Source organism: Nothoprocta perdicaria, unplaced genomic scaffold (genome assembly GCF_003342845.1).
Source record: "Nothoprocta perdicaria isolate Ctin4 unplaced genomic scaffold, notPer1 scaffold_204, whole genome shotgun sequence".
NCBI classification, from domain to species: Eukaryota; Metazoa; Chordata; class Aves; order Tinamiformes; family Tinamidae; genus Nothoprocta; species Nothoprocta perdicaria.
The window spans coordinates 719,652-736,154 of NW_020455250.1; the positions used below are offsets into that span (position 1 = coordinate 719,652).

Genomic DNA, 16,503 nt, shown 5'->3' on the forward strand with positions numbered 1-16,503 from the left:
TGTCTCTCAAAGACACACGAGCTCCTGCTCCACACGAGCCTGCTCCACCTGCTAAAGCTCTTGAGAGACCTTGTGGAAAGCAGTGAGTAGTAGTGGAGGTGGGGTTGGGTGATACTTGCAGCTATGTAAGGCCATTGGGTTTTTCTTTCCCCAAAAGGACACGAACTCACCTTGCCCTTTGAACTTCTTCAACCATCTTAGAAAGTAACTGGTCACAAGCTTTTCAGCACATGAAGAGCATGAGGCCCTAGATATGCAAGGAATGGGAGAGGCAGACCCAGAGCACAGCACCGGTCAAGAGCAGGGCTACTTCAGCAGGCTGGAAGAGCTGGCTGCTCTTCCAGTTTGCCTTGTCAAGTAAGTGCTCCAGGCAGTCACGGACCCTCAGTAAAGTGACCTGCAGGACCAAGAGGCAAGTATTTTGTGTGTGCATAGGGTTCAGTCCAAACTTGTCTAGAGTTTGGTAAAGGCACTGCTCAGTCTCTTTTTAAGGGTGACCATCACAGTGAAGGCAGAGGTGCCCCCAGAAGGCTGGGGCACTTCACAGCCCTCACCTCATGGCAGCTGTTTGGACAGGTCCCCTGGGAGATGCAGTCAGAGAACAGAAGGGGTGGATCAACGAGAGACTCGCTAAGGAGCTGTACACAGGCCATGTAGCATTGCAGGGGCCAGGGGCCAGAAGCAGGACATCTCGGATTACGATGTCCCTGGCTTGAAGAACCGAGGAGCCACTTCTCCCATGATCTCAGACATTGTCTCCAGGGACCTTCTCGGAGGCATCTGCACGTGGTGCACACAGGCGGTCATGCAGGTGGCCATGCAAGAGCTGCAGGCCCCAGTGGGCAGCAGACAAGACCCAGCTCCAACAGGGCACACGTGTTCCCAGCGGACCATGGACAGATTAAGAACCGTCACTGCTCCCCATGACTGTCCCTGTCCACCCGGCCAGGCCATTTCAGGAAGGAATGAGAGCACCCTGTGCAGGAAAAGGTGCCACAGCTTCCCGCGGCTGCCCTTAGGTGTCCCCTTTGCAGGACAGAGAGTCTAACCATTCTTGCAAACTGGTGGGTGATGTCCCTAACCACAAGATGACATTGAAGGAAATACACTGAGTGCTCACATCTCCTCAGGCTTCATCAAGAGTATACCGAGCAATCTGTATAAATCTGAGGCTCAGCTGAGCTTGCAGTGGAAGAGAAGCAGCCATTGCCCCCAAAATAGGCCTCTCTGAGCGGGCCGAGACACCTGGAGTGGGGTAATGAGGGATTTTTAAATCCGAGCAGAGCTGCACATAATGCCTTTAGGTGCCTGCTGAGTTAAGCCCTACTGCAAAGCAGTTAGACAAGGTTGCTGTCTGTAATTAGCCGAGCTTGCTCGCAGGATGAGTCACACCTTTTGAAACCCATCTCAGGTCCCTTGCTGCCTGTGCAGCTACAGAGAAAGCCTTAAAAGCACTTTGTGTCTAAGCCAAACAGACAACCCCATCTCATGCCCTCTGACTCTACTCACCTCTGTCCTACACTTCACTCCCTTCTCCATTCATTTGCCTATGGTGTTCAAGGCTTAATTGCTTGTGGGATGCAGGGTTAAAGTTTTATCAGCCTAAGTGGTTTTAATTGCTAATCATGTTGCATGTGACGACACAGTCACACACTGAATGAGAAGAAAATAGTGGAAGAGCAGATAAAGGTGACTTAATAAGTGTACTGTGGGTCACCCATATTTTCAAACCAATTTTGATAAGGTCTCTTATAAAAATTGAAAGAACAAATAAATAAAACCAGCCAAAGGGCAAAGTTTCTATGGATAATAAACCAGTGACATGATAGGAAGCAGACTTACAGGTAACAGCTCCCTCTTAGAGTCAGCAATAGAAGGACACAACAACCTGAACAATCTTATCAAACCTTACAATGAAAATAAAGTGCAGGTACCAGTGCTGGAAAAGTGATATTGAGGGTTATCCATCTCACCTGCTCCTCATGGACATTTAGATACATAACTGCTATTTTTAGTAACTAAAATAAGGTGGTTTTTTTTTTTTTTTTTCCCTCCTTTGGATACATTAGTCATCTTATTTGGCATATTCCTTTACCACAATTGGAAGTCAGATTCTCATTACTGAATTCCTAATATTGGTCATGACTGATTCACTAGGAAAGAGCTATCCTGCCTTTCATATCCCAGACAAGACAGATGTTAGAAAAGTGATTTTACGTACAATGCACCCAAGTGTAATCCAACATCCCTGAAAAATAAGAAAGAAAGAAAAAAAAAAACGCTAATGCTTTTTTAAGGGAAACTCTTTTTTCAAGGGCAGAACTTCCCTTTAAAAATGTCAAGGAAGAGGTGATACCTTGCGAAGAATGCTGGAGGAATGAATCATAAAGGTATGACAGAGTTGGGCAGAAATGCAAAGCACATGATGAAAGGTTTTCTGCACTTTCTGTGTTGACCAGCACTAGGAAGCCAAGCAAGACAGTTCTTGATAATAAAAAGGAGATGAATATTTGTGATGTATCAAAAGGGACTGGTTTTTGTGCCTACTCTATGGTTGCCCCTTGGAAGCGAGCTGCTTGGCGAGTTCACACAGCCACATTCTGCAGCAGTTTTTTTAAAGCCAGATAATTTTATGACCGCCATTCAAGCACTGCAATTTAGGCAACCCAAGATAATGATAAGTGGAACCAAACCAACTTGTGTTTCAAAGCGTATGATCCCTGCGGACAAGAACAAATGTGTCTCCTTCAGGACGGAAACCTGAGGGAGTGTGTTAGGGCGGGAGCACGGCGTCCTCTGAACGTGCTGGCGCTTGTCCCTGCATAGTGCCCACACTGATAGCAGGGTCACCGACCAGCCGGGTCCTAGGCGTCCTGGAGCACAGCACTAAAGTCAGAACCAGACATCCATGCATGCAACCTAGCAGGGGTAAATTCCCAAGAAACAGCCATCACAGCCAGACCATGAGAGGGGAGCCCACGGCAGGCGATGCAGACACCTTGAGAGAAGGGTCAGGCCCCTGGAAAGGGAAAAAATGGAAATAGTCCACAATATGATCCTGTGACAAAAGGTCACACTCTGCATCCCACAGTACATCTATAACTACTGTTACAAGATAAAGCTCTTCTCTCCTTTTCTCATTACAGATGAGGCCAGAAAGATTGACTTTGTCTCCGCAGAAAATAGCATTCAGAACAGAAAGGGGACAGGGCAAACAGAATCAGCTGAAAATTAAATTACCAGCTCAATTTAGAACCAAGCAGTGGAAAGTTTTGGAAAAAAAGATATCCTGGGAAAAGATCGATAAATGGTGAGTGAGTAGGAAACCTGACAGATAAAACTGCACACGCTGCCTTGCAGGGGCTTTGTCTACAAGGTGGTCCCACTCTGGTTAGTCAGAGGGGACAGGACAAGACATTAGCGGCCTTAAACCTCCACAGGAGATGCTCTGGTTAAATAGTAGGCTAAATATGGAGAGACTAGAATAGCTGAGTGGTGAAACATCCTGACAAGGGACCGCTGTGGAAGCGCCAACACTGGAGACATCCAAGGCCAACGCTACACAACTATCTGTGTCTGAGGGGTGGTTTGCGATAATGAAATCAGTCTTACCATAGTTAGGAGGGAAGGTCTAGCTGACTCGCTAGAAATCCCTGCCAACCTGGATGATACACTGATAACCCCAAAGGCCTTCTGCCTCCAGCCTCAGTCACAAGACCACCGGCCTCCTCCAGCTGCCTGCCTCCAAGTTCCTACAAAATGTTTGCTTTTGGAACAAGCTTGCAAATGGTTTGAAAGCATTTCCAGTCATGTTTTCATCCACATTTACAATGTTTTTCTGGTCAAAAAACTGCCAAAAAAAGGGAAGTATCTTGCTCAGCAGCTTCAGTCTATGAATCCAAAGTCATATTGCTGCATTTAGAGGAAAGTAATTTTCTGTAAATCTCCTGTCTCTTTTGGCTCTGCCCCCTCAAGAGACGGTGAATTAGGTTTGTTCTTGGCTTTTCAATCACAGGATAAATGTATAAGTCTAATTATGGGGTAAAAATGGATTTATTTGTAAACCCAGCATACAAAATTTGAAGCTGAGAGAAAAAGAAGAGGGAACCTTTTTGGGGCATTTTCAGTATAGTCCATTTTCCAAGCAAAAGCACACCTTTTACACTCCCATATTGGCCATGAACATGACCTTTCCTCATTCCTCATGCCTGTAATTCCTCAGTAAAGCCAGGAGCTTCCTAGTGCTCTGAAGTCCTTGTGGCATCACAGCCAGGGTTGCAAAACACAGCACGTTTTCCCTCTTGAGCTATAGCACGTTCACTCTCTTTAGCTATAAGCAAGGTAAACAATGGTGGCTCCCACATGTGACCGCTCAAGAAATCCCTTTGCAGCAAGTACAGCAAGAATTTCAAGAAATAGCTTTGCTGGCATTTGTTCCATACAGCCTAATATCTCCTCAGGGGCTGTGGCTACCATCCCAAACAACATTTCTCCGGCCTGCGTGGCTACATCCTTTTCCTGTGAATCAACATTGGCATCTGCTCATCCAGAGCATTCAGGAGAAATATTTGCTGTTGCCTGGAGACTGAGGCAGAAGAAAAAGTATCAGGAGTCCTAAATTATTTTTGCAGCTCTTCCTCTGATATTGTGCCACTCCCAGATGAGTCCCTTCACTTAACAGCTGTATATCCCGGGGTTTTTCTAACTGGTGGAATAGGTAAGGCTGAATTTGCCATGTGGTCAAAATACCTGCAAAGTCCTCCCAGGCCCACACAAGAAAGGAATGGCACAGAAGCACCCAGCGCATTTACGACACGGGCCAAACAGGCACTATCCATCTTTGTCAGCATCCTTATTGCTTGCACTTTCCGTCCTCTCCAGGAGGGAGCTAAACCCTGCAAAGCCAACGTGACTACACTGAGAAGCGTCCAACCATTTGCCCGACGGTGGCCTCATAGCACCTGGAGCACTCCAAGCACACCAAGGCTGTGGCTTTGCCTTTGCCAGGCTGGCACGGCAGGACTTTAAACACAGAAACAATGAATGCTGAAACCTTTCCACTGGCTCCAGCTGCAGTTTTAACATAACACTGACAACTGCTCCACATACGGGAGGCAGAGGGAAACCTCCTTCCACCTAGAGGTGCAAGACGACCCTGGAGTTGGCACTCACGTGTTACTCACGGCCTTACAACTCAGAGGAACTTGCATGGAAAAATTTCACTGCCAAGTGTTGGCTGAGTGAGTGTGGTGGGGATGGTGGGCGGACATGAAAACGAAATGAAGAAAGGGGATTATTTTGCAGATGGAGCCCAGGCAGGGAGAACTCCAGTCCCTGCTTGCTCAGAAAATGGCACTTGTGACTGAAACCCATCTGAAAAGGCAAGGTAGTAAAAAAACAAATAAAAAAGCAAAAGTTAAGAAAAACCTCTCTGGAAATTAAGATGTGGAATTCAAAACATTTGCAGTATAATAAACTCGACCGAGCCCATAAAGCTGTCCCAGCCAAAAGGAGTTCTGCTCTGCCTCCGAGGAAACAAGAAACCGCGTCATGCCTGGCAGCAGCCGCCCCATAGTCCCGGTTCCTCCGCGCTTTATTGCAGAATTGGTGCGCGGAGCCCTCGGCTATGTTTAACGCAGTGTCTGTTTCCACTCTAACCCCTTCAGTTTGGAGGGGGAGGATATAAATCAGCTGCGGAGCTGCCCACAGGGCTTAGTCACAGCAGGTATTGGTTTAGGGTGTCTTAGAGGAGCTCTTTTTTTTTCTCTTTGGAAGTATTCTAGGGAATAAGTATAGGCTTTGTGAGGAGCAGGCGTTGCTTAACGGGACAGCAAGTCTCCAAGGACATTTTACATCACCAGGCAGAACTGGCCTCTAATACTGGTGGGATTGGTTGATCCGGCTCTAAGCTTCACCATTTCCCAGCAGCCGCCTGCAACCTCCCTGTGGAGCAGAGCCCCGTGCTCCCTCCTTGTGGTCCCGCTCCTGGAGGATACGGCAGCTGGGCTGCCCTCCTGCCTTCTCCCCCACCTCGGGAGACCCTCTGTGTGGGGTGTTCCCCCTTCCTCCCAGTTCCGCTTCCCTGGAGCAGAAGTGGTTCTACTGCTTCCCTCAAGTTCATGGCTCTGTTTTTACCCCTCCTACACTGCCCAATGCACCTTCCTCTTTTGCAGCTGCCCAAAACCTCCTTCTCCAGACTCCAGCACGTGCCAGATTTTCCCAAATCTCGCCACACAGATTGTAGCAATTACCAGGTGTAGAGGACATGCTGTGGTTTTTGCTTGTATTGCTGCACCTTAATACTCATATCCTCGAGCATAGTCATCAGGTAATATCCAGCAGGCTACACTATCCAGATCTTCTCCCAGCACAGCTGCTCCTGAGCAGTGCTGGGAAGATGAAGTTCATCAGTGTCCTTGTATCCAACAGCCATTAGTTAGGAAGCCTCCGGCCTCAAGGCAGCATACAACTTCTCTCATCCTTGCTACCTGAATGCTGCGCAGACTTGCCTCCACCTCTTCACCTCCATCTCCACTGCTGACGGTGACCCCTTCATTTCCTGCTGTGCCATAAGGACTTCTGAACCTTGCAAGGTCCTGCAGATCCTGGAGTCCCCATGAGATTTGGGATAGGAGCTCCAAGTCCTGTTCCCAGACCATGCTCTCGCTGTGCTTGGTCTTTAAAGAGAGAAAACTGAGGCCAACTTTTGGCTGTTCTCCAGAGTTATTGCTGTTGTTTTCAAACCTCCTGATTTCTTTTCCTCCCTGCATCCCAATCTCATGACTACGCTCATAAAGATGTCTCAGTACAAAAGTCAAAGCTGCTCTATACCAGGGCAGTAGATGGTGCAGTCACTTGGATACCTGCAACTCTTGAAGAAATGAGAAGGAAAGGAGGAAGAAACCAGTGTGGGATCTGAGCCACTTGGAGCTCTGCAGATCAACCTCATCACATTATTATTTCCTGAAAGGCAACTAGCTTAGACAGCTGGGCACATTGGCTGTAATTTCCAAACCCAGGTGAAAGTGTTGAAGATGGATAGCGTTAGAGCCACCTGACTTCAAAGTCAAAAAGATAAATAACAACTAATGCCTGTAGCACGCCGAAAATCTCAAGATTAATGCAGAGTATGGAAGAGCCCGTGTGTCACAGGAACATATACCTCAAAACCATCCTTCCAGAAAAGCCTCTTTGCTCCCCTGAGCCTTGGCTAGGATATTAACAACACATGACCAGCTGCTAAGAAAGGCAGATGATAAACATGCAAGAAAGCATGGACAACTCATCCACTGCAGCTTGGAGGAAGCAGAAGCCCCACTCCAGACAAGCTTCTGCCATGTATCCAAGCCACAGTGAAAGTCAGTGGTGACAGATCAGGCAAATCCCCACATTGCTGGAGGCTTTTGCATGGGCTCAATCTCTCTCTCTCTCTCTCTAAAGCTGTTACGCAAAGCAAACCTCTGTTGCTGCCTATTCTGGTCTTCTCCAGCCCTGCATGACCTAGCTCAAGGTTAGTTTCCCAAAGCAAAATACCTAGCGATAGAGTATTTAGCATTAATGAACTCACACAAGAAAAATGCTGCTGCCCTCCCAGAGCCAGTGCCCCAGAAAGACAAGGGAAACACACAAGCAGGGCGAGCAGTGAGCTGCTTTGAACACAGCATCCCCGTCATTTGTCATACCAATTGCACCATGCAACTAACACAGCTATTTTCTTCATCAATTATTAACTGGGCAGAGCGTATTTGCTTCAAGAGCTGTGCAGAGAGTCCAAAGAGGAAGCAAACAGTTTCAAGCTCCATGCGCACCCCCTGCGATAGGTTTGGGATCCTCTCCAGATCAGATAGGCCTCGCACAGCCGCACTTCCAGAAAGTGTTGAAGAGGCAGATTTGGGCAAATACTGCAGCCGGGAGCAGCTCTTCTAGGTAGGAACTTCTGTCAGACAGGGCCCCACCACGTTTAATGGCAGGGGCAACGCTGCTGTGGGCAGGAGGTATTTGCAGGACACCATGGCTTGCCAGCAGCAGCGGGACGGCGCTCCGGGCTCTTCTCTCAGGCACCAGCATGCAGAGCAAACCATGTGCCAGTTAGGTGCACATCTGCCAAGCAAACTCCCCACGCAGCTTTTACATGGCTCGTGGGAACCAGCTTCAACCAGCCACGCTGCTCTCCACCATCCTTCCTGTGCCTGGCTCTCCTTCGTTGCCAGACCACACAAGAAAGCGAGCTGCGAGAAGCCAAGAGCGGAGAAGGTTCGTCGGTGGAAGCCCCGGGGTATCCTGCAGCTTGTGTTTGGCAGGAAGGTTTCCAACGTGCATTAGGAAATGTCTCTCCTTAATGTTGAGGCATGTCAAGACAACTGGATGATGAGCGGTCGGGCAGCAACGTTCCACCCCTGATTTGGAGGAGAGCTGGAGCAGCTTCAGATGAAGAGTGCCAAACTTTCTCCAGAGGAGAGCTCGAAGGGGAGAACACAAGAGTTGCACTGCAAGGAGCACGGGCAAGGAAGCATCCCTAAACAAAAGCACTGCCTTCAGAAGTTGCTGGGACTGCTGTTGCATCAAGGTGTGCGATGGCTTGATTGCAGTATCAGGATGATAAATGTACCTAGAGACTTGACGGTGGATCCGTGTTCCTCTTCCTCATAAAAATACCAAAACAGCCACTGACAAAGTCAACCAGGACCACTACCAAGCCGGGCCTGAGATGTAGAAAATTCATACTTCAACATCCTCACTCAAAGCACAGCATAGGCTTTTCCCAAGGGGCCTGTTCCCTACCACAGGGAGGAAAGCCCAGCTAAGGAGGAGGCCACAAGAATGAGAAAGAAGCTTGTAGGGACAGATGGAGCAGCTCAAGAGCACAGGACTCCAGTAAGAGATGGAGAGGATCAGAGCCATGGGGAAGCCACAGAGCTGTGCACCCCTTTGCTTGATGGGACCAAGGGCATCAGTGAGGAGAGATGGTAGGTGCCAGAGCACCCGGGGGCATCTCAGGGAGTCAGAAGGTAGAAAATACCTCCTTTTGAGTGGTTATCTAAAACCAGCACTTCGCTTTTTGCAATTAAAACCAGCTTCACTGTCAGTTTCTTGAAAAAACTTGGGGTTTATTGATTTAAACTGCAAACAGTCGTTACAAAAGAGATTCTCTTTTAAATAAACTCACACAGAGAGGAAGAAAAAGCAATGTAGTGAACAGTAACAGGGGGGGAAAAAATTACATTCATTATTCTCTTTGTGCCAGTCCCGTTCACCTTGGCAAGGAAAACTCCAAACTTGGAATACAGAAACGCAAAGACAAACTGTATTTGGAATGTCTTCAGATAGGCACTTTAAGCCAAAGGCTTTTCTCCTGGAAGAATTTATACCAAAAAAAAGAAAAAAAAAAAAGAAAGAAAGAAAAAAAAAAGAAAAAAAGAGGAAGTAAAATGTCTTCCTTCCAAACTGTCTCACACCAGAGCTCAGGTATGTACATTCTAAAGCCCAGGTTTGCAAGACCCAGGAAGAAGGGGGAAGAGCAGAAGGAGAAGAAAGGCAAAGGCATTAACTCAATTTGCAGTCCAACACAAAAAAAAAGAGGGGAAATTCTAAAATAAATAATCCAAACACAGTTTTTGCATTTTTTTTAAATTAATTTTTCATTTTTTAAAATAAAATAACCAAAAAAGTGTAAAGTTACAAAAATGTCATTGTAGTATAATATATTAAACTGTGGGGGAAAAAAGGAAAAAAGACACTTCACAATCTTAAGATTAATATGGAAGATCATAATTTAAACATAAAAGAATATATTCTATGGATTCATCATCCCGATAAATATGAACAAAATTAACAAAAAAAGCATAGGTTTCGGCAATAAATACGTTTTGATAAGTTAAATAAGCTTTTTTTATATTGTTGTGCAGTGACAAGCAAAATTTGCTCTCCAATTTCTGAAGTTATACAAAATTAAAAACCCAGAAAAACAAAACAAAAAACCAAAAAATAATAAAAAGCTTGGCGTGAGTGCTCTAAGATAGGTCTAAAGTACTCTAGAGCAAAACCATTAAAGCTATGTCTACTGGAACGTTGTTTACACGAACGTGTGTGTGTGTGTGTGTGTGTGTGTGTGTGTGTGTGTGTGTGTGTGTGTGTGTGTGTGTGTGTGTGTGTATGGAATGACTTCCGTCGGGCCCACCCCCTCCACTGCTTTATTTGCTTTAAGATGTCACATGAATACACGGGGAACTTTTAGCACCAAAATCAAGTCTCTCATAGTCCATCTGTTTTTTTCTTTTTTGTTTTTTTCTTTCTTCTTTTCCCAGTCAAAGTCCCCACTCGTGGCACAATCTTTGTCCGTTCTCAGCTTCTCTTCCCGCAGACCTGAGCGGATCCAGGCAAGATTAGTCTTTAGGGGGGTGGGGGGGAAGAGAGGGGGCTGGATGTTAACAGTTGTCCACATGCCTGCAGCCTAGCGGGAACTGGCCAGCCAGGAAGGGACAGGGCGATGCAGTACGTGGCCAGTGGAGGGAGCTGGATCCGGACATTTCCTGCACAGCTGGAAGTGCACAGAGCTGCTGGTGCCCTCTGCAGCTGGAGAGGTAAATACAGTCACAGTGAAAGTGTTTAAAAGGCACTAATTTTTTGTAAACGTTATTGCTTCTCATCGTTAATTTGGCACTTAAGGTTTAAGCCGGTGGGTCTACGACAGGCAGGTGGACACGTTAACATGCAGCTCACACCGGAGGTCGGGGCAGGGGAGGGGAGTTCAGCTTAACATCGTAATAGAGGTGGGGGCGAGCAGGAGGAGACCCCAGATTAGTCGTCGGAGATGGAGAGTCTGCTGAAGATGGGAAGACGCCTTGAGGTGTCCAGGACGGGCGAATCGGAGCCGCTGTGGCTGCTGCTGGAGCTGCTCAGATAGCCCTCCTGGTCGGAGAGGGAGTCCTGAGGACTGGGCGGCGAGTCAAACATGTTGGGGGACTCGGACATGGGCCTGAACAAGAAGGCGGTGGGGGAGCCCCCGCTGGGCACCTGCACCCCCATGCTGGGCGCGAAGAGACTGACCAGCTCCTGGCTGGAGAAGGTGAAGGGGTTGCTGGCGCAGTCAGGCAGGGTGGGGGAGCCCAGCAGGTCGTCGGCGCTCAGCATGGGCGGCGGCGTGATGGAAGTGGGGCTGTCCAGCAGCCCGCTGGCGGCCGCGCTGGGGAAGCCGGCGAAGCTGAAGCTGTGCTGCAGCCGGGGGCGCTCGGGCACGGCGGGCTCGCGGCCCCCCGCCACGGCGCGGCGCTCCTCCGCGTTGTGGATGAAGTGGCAGCGCGGCCCGTAGGGGCAGAAGCCGATGGTGTGGAAGGTGCGGCACAGCTCCGTCTTGTACTTGGGGTGGCGCGTGAGGCTGCGCAGCTCGTGGATGCCGTGCGCGAACTGGCACTTGTCGCCGTACTTGCAGGCGCCGTTCTCCTCGAAGGGGCGGCACAGCTCCGTCTTGTAGCGGCTCGAGTTGACCTGTCCGCCGGGCTGCTTCTGCTGCAGCAGCCGCTCGCCGCCCTCCGAGAAGGAGCGGTCCCGGAAGCGGCTCTCGCGGGGGCCCAGCATGGGCGCGGGCTCCCCTTTGAGGCCGCCCAGCAGCTGGCTCTGGTGGAACTTGGCGTTGGGCAGCGTGACCGAGTGCCGCCTAGGGAAGCCGCCGCCGGCCGGCGTGCCCACCGCCTTCCTGTCCAGCAGGCACCCGCCGACCCCCGGCGGGCTGTAGTTCAGCATCTTGTTGCTCTGCAGGGAGGGGGGGGAAGCGAGAGCCCCGTCAGCGGCGCCACCGCACAGCACCCCCGGGCGACCCCTGCCACGGCCCCGGGCTCCGCGGAACCGCCCGCGCGCGCCGAGCAGGGAACACAAACATATACATACATATATATACACACACACATGCACATACACACACGTACTAAGAGCAACGCAACGAGAACGGGAGAGCGCTGCGGGCTGCAGCCCGCAAGCGTTGCGGCTGCTTTCCCGAAAAGTCCCGCTCGTTCGGGGCGCGCGGCCCCAATTCCCGCTCCGGCCCCAATCCCAGCCCCGGCTCCGGGCGGGAAGCGGCGGGCGGCGCCGTCGCAGCCCCGCGCGCTGCTGCTGCTGCCGCTGCTGCCCCCGGCGGGGCCCGGCGCGACCTGCAACTCCGGCAGGGCGCAAGCAGCGCCGCGACTGCCCAACTTTTTTTAAAAAAAAAAGAAACCAGCAAACGCAAACGAGCCAGAAGCAAAACGCGACGGCGCGAGGCCGGGCTTTACCTTGCATATAACCTCGCTCAGGTCGAAGATGGTGGGCGACACGAGCGCCGTGGACATGCTGGGCGCGCACGGGGCGGGAAGCGCGGCCGGGAGGCGATGCGGAGAGCGGCGGCTCGCAGGGTGAGGAAGGCGCAGCCCGCGGCGCCACCAGCCCGCCCGCCTGCCGCCCGCGCCCCCTCTTCCCGGCACGGCCGCGCTCCGCCGCAACTTATAAAGTTTCGGACTTAACGCCCCGGGAGGCGGGGCTGGCGGCGGGAGGAAGGGGAGGAGGAGGAGGAGGAGGGCAGGGTGATTGACACCGCGACTGAATCACCGGGGCGGGCGCGCGCAGGAAAAACTTTCGGGAGGAAGAAGGGGGAGGGAAAGGGGGAGGGAGAGGGGGAAAGAAAAAAAAATATAATAAAAAATCAGTCCTTTCTGAAAACGCCCTCGGAGCGGCGCGGTGTTTTCTTCCCTCCCCCGTTTGGGGGGTGCGCGCCGCGGGCCGGGCCGGGCCGGGCGGTGCCGGCGCCCCCGGGCCGCGCAGCCCCGCGCCTGGGGCCGCGCAAGCGGTGACCTAATTGCGAGCCCGGCTCTTCCCAAAGCCCCCCGGGAGCCGCGCGGGGGCCGCCCGTTTCACCCCGCTTCCCAGCACCGGCTCCCGCTTGGGGCTGGCTCGGGTTTGTCTGCCTTGATTTAAAGCGAGGGGATCCGCTCCGCGCCGCCGCCTTCCCAGTGTCCGCCTGTTGCTTCACAGCGCCGCCCCGGAGCCCCACTCGTTGGGGGGTTTATTTTATTTTTTATTTTCCGATTTGTTATTGAAACCTGGCAGGCCCTGCAAGAGGAAATAATTCACATCCAGTTTAATTTAAATCGTTAAAGTACGTTTTTGGCCCGCATACAGGCTGCTTGGTAGATTCTGCCTTTGCTTGCCGTCTACTCTCTTCCCCGTCCCCAGAACTCAAGAATTGTGAAACTGGGAGAGAGAGAGGAAAAAAAAAAAAAAAAAAAGGCATTTCTGAGCAAATAATCAGTTCCAGGTTTTAGTAGGCAGAGAGTGACTCATACTGCTATCGATACGGCGGGGAGGCGGGGGGGCGGGCAGTATCTTTGTGAATGTTGAAAGTTTCAAGGCTTTCCGGTATCGGGGGGCACCGGAGCGAAGCCCACTGGATTTAGCCCCAGCGCTCGCCTGCACTTCGGAGGGGGTTTCGCCTAAGGCTGAGCCAGCGGCTCTGCTCCCGTCCCCAACGCGAGGAGCGGGCGAGGAGGGGCCCCCCAAACACGTCCTCCTCCTCCTCCTCCTCCCTTTGCTCCAACTTGGAGGGCAGAAACGAAACCCGTGCTCTGGGCAGCGGAGTGAGAACCTTGAAGGGCAAGCGCAGCGAAAACTTTAAACAAATGATCCACTTCCTCTTGTGTTTGCTCTAGAGTCGCAGGATCTGGACTTTGAACTGGCGGCTGATCCTTTTCCCCTCCTTCGCTCTTCGAGAACAGCCAAAATAACCAACTGGGAGAAACGCCCACAGGCTCCAGCTATTCCAGATTTCTTTTTTTTTTTTTTTTTTTTTTNTTTTTTTTTTTTTTTTTTTTTATTTTTTTATTATGATTATTTATTTAAGGAGAGCGGTCGGGTTCCTCGAATTTCCTTCTCTTTCTAGTTTTTTTTTTTTCCTTTTTTTTTCTTTTTTCCTTTTTCTGCTTGGCCAGAAGTGTGGAGCAACCAGCAGAGAGACCAGTCTATTATTTTCTGCAGTTGTTTACTTATTCTGTAGATGGTGCTTGTTCCCAGGGCTCTGAACCTCTCTATAATTAAACCCGTTTTAATTGTTAGGTTGGAAACGTCATTTCGGGGACTTTCCAAGAGTCACTGAGGAAGCCGGACGAGATAACCCTTTCGCTGCTGAGCTGCTCCGAGCCCGGGATTTTTCCCTGTCGGCCCCTGCTCCGGGGCTGGATGCGGTGCAGGGCGAGAACCCGCGTGGGTTCGTGCGGGAGCTCCCGCGCGCTTCCTGCGCCACGCATCACTCACGTGCCCTCGGCGCGTTTGTTTTGCAAACTTCGGGTTTAAGGTTGTGCATTTCTACGTATTTGTGCACCAAATGTTGAGGCTGAGAAGGAATTTTTTTTCCCTTTTCCCAGAGATTTGGCTTGTCAAAACCTGACTGCATGGTGGTCTGCTTTGCATTTGCTCGCACATGCTCAGAGCAGGAATTTAGCTGCTCGCCCCACCTCGTGGCTAAAAGTCAGAGCCCTCTAGGCCCAAGTGGGAATTTGTGTGGGCATGAATTCACACCAGCCCCAGAATGAAAAATCTGATCCTTCCTCCTCCTGTCAGAGCTTTGCGAGACCTTTAATGCGAGTAAATGCAAATGAATAAAGATAGGAACATGAATAAATGAAGACGAATGAATAAAGATAGTTGCTGAAAAGGTGAATAAATGTGTTAACAGCCTGGTTTGAATGCAGTATCGTGCTCCCTAGCCACCTAGTGCAGACCCAGCATGTCCTGCTTGGGATTATACAGTCGAACCCAGGAACCAGTGCTAATGTGCCAGGATTTCCTGAGCTCTTCCCGAGCCAATTTTCCGCTCAGGAGCTGCTTCTGGAGCATTCCTGCTCCCTGATTCAGATGCAAGCAGATGCTAAACTCATCTGGAAGCACACAGGAATCAGATTCCTAAACGGATCCATGCACACCGTTAGCATAGCAATTAAGAACCACTTTCCCAGAGCAGACCTGGCAGGGACCAGAATGGCCAAAAAGATCCACAGGGAACTGGCCACAGGACAGCAAGTGAAGCACAGAGCCTGGAGGTTTAAAACTGAGGGAGGTGCTTTTCCAAACACTGTGTACAAAAAATTGTGGGCTCATCATACCATGATGCTGCGGAGGTCAAATTATAAATGGATTTAAAAAAGCAAACCGATATATTTATGGAAGAAAAGTTCCTGGATGTTTGCAAAAGCCAAAGGAAAACCTCAAATGCAATGTTGGTGGACAATGCACAGGAAAAAACACCACTCTGTGATTCCCCCCTTTTTCCCCTAAGTATGTGCTATAGGCTGCTCTTGGATGCAGGCCAAAGCAGACCTTTGATCTGACCCGGTATGGTTATTTTTACGTGGTTGTGTTCTATTTTTATGGCTTACGCTTCATGTAATCCTGATGGGCTGCTTTTGAGAGTGGATTATGCGGGGAGCCTACGTAGCTCCACACAAACCGATAGGGGATAATCTGATCCGCCGCTCCCGCCACGGCGGGAAGCCAGGTAGCCGCCTCGCAGGGTGGCCGTGCTCTGAGCCCATCTCCATGCCAGTCAGAGTCATGAGAGGTTGTTCTGCCCACCAATATAAACCGAATCGAAGTGCCAGCTCTGCCACAAACATCATTGGTGATGCTGCACTCCAGCTGAAGGGTATCGTTATTTAAGATACCTCTGCTTTTAAGATACCTCTGCTTTTCTTCACCCTGAGCAAGTCGTGACCTTGCAGGTCTGGTTGCTAGAGTCCGAGTGACTGGGAAAAGAATGCACACACACACAACACACACAAAAAGTCTGAATTATTAAAAACAAGACGGGGGGTCTGTTTGCTTGCTTTCAATTTCCTAAGTTTCACACTGGGAAAGGGAACTACTAAAGTCACATGGAAAACTTCCCCTGTGAGTGCAGGGCGACTTGGGCATTTTGCTCTTGCCGCCTCCTGGGGAATCTGCAGGTACATGGGGGCGTATTTGCTGCCCCAGTGCTCTAGCACACGGAGGCTGGTGGCAGCAGGAGCCTTTATTTCTGCTGGGGGTGTAAAACGAGCCGACGCTCTCTGCAGGAGATATTCATATCTTTGGGGTCAGGTGCTATTTTTGCTGGCTGTGCCGCTGGAGGTGGAGGTGTAGAAAGTGCCTTTCTTCTCAGCTCTGCAGGCGTGAGCAGATACTTCCTCCGTCACCGGCACCTTCATCGACACTGTGGCCTTTAAGGACGAGTGGGCGGCCGTCAGTGCGGCTGCTCTGCGCTCACCCTTCCTCTCCCATCCCTAACTTTCAGGTCCCTTCCTTGTGTTTTGGCCTCATGCTCCTTCTGCAGGGCATCTCCGGGCGGTGTGAATGGCTGGAGATGGGAATCGTAGCTTGTAGGTGCACCCTCCGCCTGGCCCTTCTGGCGCCCGAGGAAGCGCGGCTCCTCCTGGTCCCAAGCAAAAGGGGCTTTGCCAGCTGCTTGGAGAGAAAACAGGCTCAGGAAGATACAGGGAAGTGTGTTGA

General features: G+C 50.5%; 1 protein-coding gene across 1 annotated transcript; it reads right to left on the reverse strand.

Annotated features, from left to right (window-relative positions):
- Positions 1–9,723: 9,723 nt before the first annotated feature.
- Positions 9,724–12,404, reverse strand: ZFP36L1 (ZFP36 ring finger protein like 1). The gene is made up of 2 exons (XM_026038210.1): positions 12,264–12,404; positions 9,724–11,748 (listed from the first exon to the last, which is right to left on the reverse strand). The coding sequence occupies exons 1-2, from the start codon at positions 12,318–12,320 to the stop codon at positions 10,798–10,800; spliced, it is 1,008 nt and encodes a 335-aa protein (XP_025893995.1). The 5' UTR covers positions 12,321–12,404; the 3' UTR covers positions 9,724–10,797.
- Positions 12,405–16,503: the final 4,099 nt, after the last annotated feature.